At 34.7% G+C, this 4,343-nt stretch overlaps 1 protein-coding gene across 1 annotated transcript; it reads right to left on the bottom strand.

The window, feature by feature from the left end:
- Positions 1-1,171: 1,171 nt before the first annotated feature.
- On the bottom strand, positions 1,172-4,342 carry LOC125215040. The gene is made up of 14 exons (XM_048116332.1): positions 4,225-4,342; positions 4,029-4,140; positions 3,827-3,949; positions 3,308-3,412; positions 2,895-2,978; positions 2,702-2,817; positions 2,511-2,612; positions 2,297-2,410; positions 2,132-2,188; positions 1,977-2,043; positions 1,827-1,880; positions 1,651-1,725; positions 1,522-1,557; positions 1,172-1,409 (listed from the first exon to the last, which is right to left on the bottom strand). The coding sequence occupies exons 1-14, from the start codon at positions 4,296-4,298 to the stop codon at positions 1,308-1,310; spliced, it is 1,221 nt and encodes a 406-aa protein (XP_047972289.1). The 5' UTR covers positions 4,299-4,342; the 3' UTR covers positions 1,172-1,307.
- Between the last annotated feature and the right edge of the window lies 1 nt (position 4,343).

Raw genomic sequence — 4,343 nt, 5'->3', positions numbered from 1 at the left:
GACAACGCATATAATTGCTAGTCACAACTTACAAAAAATAACATTTTTCACATCAAAGTTGAACATCTGATTCTTAATTAATTCCTACATCAAAGTACTACTATCTGTTTAAAATCCAACCCAATCCTCACCAAATCCAAATTTAAAATTTGGTTCCTATATTTCATATTTTCGATTGGTGGGGAGTGTTATATTGCTAACTCATAACTTAATTGCTAACTATAACTAAATAATAGCCATTAAATATTCAAATTAAAGGCTTAGAGCATTAATCTCTAAATGTCAATACGATCAACGAAAAACGTCAATAATGCCATAGGATTAATTCCAAAAAATATCAATAGGGGTATTAATGTCAATTAACTACATGTTTATTTTTAACTAACTTTTAAAAGAAATCCCAAAACTTTAAATTCATATAACATATATCAAATTAAAGATAATTTCATAAGAATTCCAATGATATCATACATGCATATGTTCCGACGTCAAAATTTGAAAAAAAAAATCAAAATTTTTTAATTTTTTCGTACAAGCAAAAATGTCAACATACTATATAAAATACATCAATATAATACATGTAGAATGTCAATATAAGCAATGAGTTAACATTCTTAAAGCATTGTGTTGACATTCTCAAAACATTGTGTTGATATTTTCGGAACACTATATTGACATTTTCATCCAAAACCCTAATTTGGAGTTTTTTTTATCTTTTTCGATTTAATTAATAAAAACGAAAATTACACGTGGCAAATTGTAGACCACACGTTTTCTAAAATCCTATGGCCTTAAATTAGTTGTAGTTTGCAATTAAATGATGAGTTAGCAATTGATCACTCCCCTTCGATGGGGTATTATAAAATTCAAAGTAATTCGAAATACAATTATATCTATTATAAAAATAGATTATATTTATGAAAAATCAAGTATAAAACATTTGTATTTGATTTTTGAATTTTGGTATTAAATTTTCAAATTATCAGATTTTTGGTATTAAACATTCGTATTTTCACACTCCTATATTTTTATGCAATTACATTATCGGATTCAATTGGGCAAAAAATCGATTCGAAATCCAAATGTTTGCCCCTATTATAAAGAAGAAGAAAACATATGTTTAAACTTTGAAGCACCTTAAATGAAGAAAGTAAACCATGATCTTAGGACTAAAGGGAAAGGAACATATGACTACTGCATAATAAAATAAGCAAAATTGACTAAGAAAATTGTTATATCTACAAGTATAACAATGAAATTAGTAACTATTTGTGGTTTTCTCATTATATATTCCTCTATAATACTATCTATGTATGCTCTGTCGAGTTAATGGAATTGTAATAAGCCTTTTCTGCATTCTCCATTCGATTTCTGAACATCTCCCACTCTTTTTTACACCTCTGTCTCACCTACACAAACAACAGTAGACGAATTCGAGCATTATCAAATTAGCCAACGATAGAGATCAAATTTTATGTATGTATACAAGCTTGGTGATATAAAAGTTTCAAGTGTACATACCCCTTGCCACGGAGCCTTCCCCTCTTCTGCTTGGCCCTATCATCAAAGAAAACACACGAGAGAAAGTCGTGTCAAACATATAGTTTACCATAGTCTCGCGATCTGTCATCACTCTTTATAATGCAGTACCTGGTTTCCTAGTGAAGGAACTGTTTGATGGACAATCCACTGAGCATCTACCACTCCGATTCTCTCATGAGCAGGCTGCATAGATAGAATTCTCATCAGCAGAGAGTACTAATTGATGGCCCGTTCGAGGGTTAAGAATGTGAAGTATTTTTTAAAGAAAATTGGATTGAGCTGACCTCAACACATCTTCGGAGGGCCAGGTCCAGTCCCCATCCATGCACCAAGTCGTTCTACAAATATTCGTATTAGTTTTGATGAATTTAGAGGTGATCTGAGGATTCGTGTCCTCCAAAAAAAGAACGTGACTGTTAAGACAAAGAAAAAACCTGAATCATGTGCCAAACGCAGCGCCATACATCTCGTGAAAATACAGGAGCCATGATTTCTACAAAACTGTTCAACAAGGCAATATAAAGGTCAGTCCATGCATCTTTAAGAGAAAATACACATTGGAAGAAGGTACAAAAGGAGAAGTTTGTACGCTGCACAGGGAGGCAAATGGGGGTCGGAACACCAACCCGGCTTCTCCTCTGTTATCCTGAAACGGAACAATATATATAAGACATATCACTCAGATATCATTTAATATGTATAGCACCAGTGCTAGATTGATTTAATGGATTTGAGCAAAGATTCATCTCCCTACTTGTGAACGTCTTGGCCGCCTCTTCTTTTTGTCATCTGCCATGTTGTACCCCTGTTAGGTTCCAAACCCGGCTGTGAAATTTCTAGATCATACTTCCTCACGAGTTTTATATACCTAGAAATTTCAAAGGTGAAAAAAGAAATTAGCACAGACAAATCTAGTCATCAACTCATCATATTTTCCATAAAGATAATACTCCGTTAAATGGACTTACTCTTCTGCATCAAAATGTTCAACCCCTAGGTCTTCATCCCAAATAAATATGTAATCATATGCAGCAACAATATCGGGATGCAGAAACCTTTTAGCATACCACCTTTTAAGAAATTCAGAGAGAGCTATTACTCAGCATGATTCAGAGAAATTTGGCATAAAGACATTTCAAACTGTCTGGCGAAATCTTACCATTTTGTTTGTTTTATAGCACTAACATGAATAGCTCGTTTTGACCACTCAAACTCTTCCCATTCACTTGTTCTTCCATCATAATGAAACAAAAGGATGGTAAAGTTCTCCGAGAACTGCAGCAACCCCATACAAGTTAGAGACACTTAAGGACTAGATTCGAGGACTTCATCGAGAAACAGAGCTTACTGACCTTTTTCACTGCTAAATCAATGTTATTCCTTTGATCATAACCAACAGTAAAGGTGACAAGATACTTTGGTTTGCTGGTCAAGTCCTAGCAGGGAACAAGGTAATCAAAAATCAAAATAAGATGCACGCCTTCTTCTAGTAAAGGAAAATCTTTAGAAATTAAAGAATTTAATGACAGAAAGCACTCTGACGACAGAATTAACAAAATACTGAGCTTAAAAAGTAAACCCCTCGTTGTTTACATAGAAAACTTAAGAATCTTCAGATCACTTACTTTTAACTTTTATCATTCCTTTTCTTAATAACTTAAGAAAATACATCATGCATTCAATAACAATTCAAATATGTGGCTGCACTTACTAAGAAATTAAATAAAGCAGTATGTTGTAGGGAAAAATTATGGTGAGTACTTACCTCACTAGGTTTTCCCCAAAGTCTCCGTAGATAAAAGTCTGATTCTGATTCAACAATACCAGGAGGCAACCGCTCTGCACCTTTCGGATTTGATGGAACCCAGATCTGAATCAGAACAATATTAGAGGGCTGATAAAACAAAATTATTCCGCAGGAGATAAGAAGGTGCATTTCATTAGGATGTACACATATAGAAACAGTGAGATGAGGGAAGCTCGTAGCTTGCATCAATTTCAACATAATTATACTGTGTTCAAAAGAACTTTTCAAAATAATCTTGACTAAATACAATGAACTTCCCCATGCTCCTCCTCCATTCATGGAAGCCATATCAAGATTCATATAGAATGAAATGATATTGGATGGTTCTTAAGAATAGCGGAATTTTTGCAAGAAGCCTAAAGCCCTAACTGCAGTTCAAATTTCACATTTCACCATTTCTATTATGACCACACCCATAATAGATTGTATTCTACATGAAAGAAACCAGGTCCGTCGCGTTAGCAAGAAAACACAAACCTTTGAGACATCTGTCGTGTTTTGATTGCTGGCTGTGCTATTCGTATTGTCTTGTGCAGAGATAGCTGTACTTTTGTCTCCAATTATTACAAAGTCGTGAATAAGAGCAGTTGTAATATTTAGCTGCAAAAATCGAAAAAGGAGCAATTAAGGCATGCGTCAAACTCATACACGTCAAGGTCTAAGGAAACGGGTCCTGTACCCTTGTTAATGACAATGATGGAAATGACATTCCTAAGAAGAAGCCAAACAGCATCCCGACAGCTATGGTAACAAGCACCTTCATCGTCTCATTTGGCTTTTTAGGCGACGTGCTGAAAGAATGAAAAATTCGCAATATGTCAATGTCGCCTCAAGTACAATGCTGTCAGCATTCTCCCTTGTGAAAATACACTCACCTGCGCCCGGAATTCCCCTTTCTGTACCCGGTATCGAATTCCATTTTTGTAGTTTTAGAAAGATTGATGTTCATCAACAAGCCTTAAGCATCCACCTCTGTCAAAAACAGAGATGGACA

The sequence above is a fragment of the Salvia hispanica genome, chromosome 3 (assembly GCF_023119035.1).
Source record: "Salvia hispanica cultivar TCC Black 2014 chromosome 3, UniMelb_Shisp_WGS_1.0, whole genome shotgun sequence".
Classification (NCBI taxonomy): domain Eukaryota; kingdom Viridiplantae; phylum Streptophyta; class Magnoliopsida; order Lamiales; family Lamiaceae; genus Salvia; species Salvia hispanica.
The sequence above is the reverse complement of the archived record's forward strand: the minus strand, read 5'-3'. Positions and strand labels throughout refer to the sequence as shown.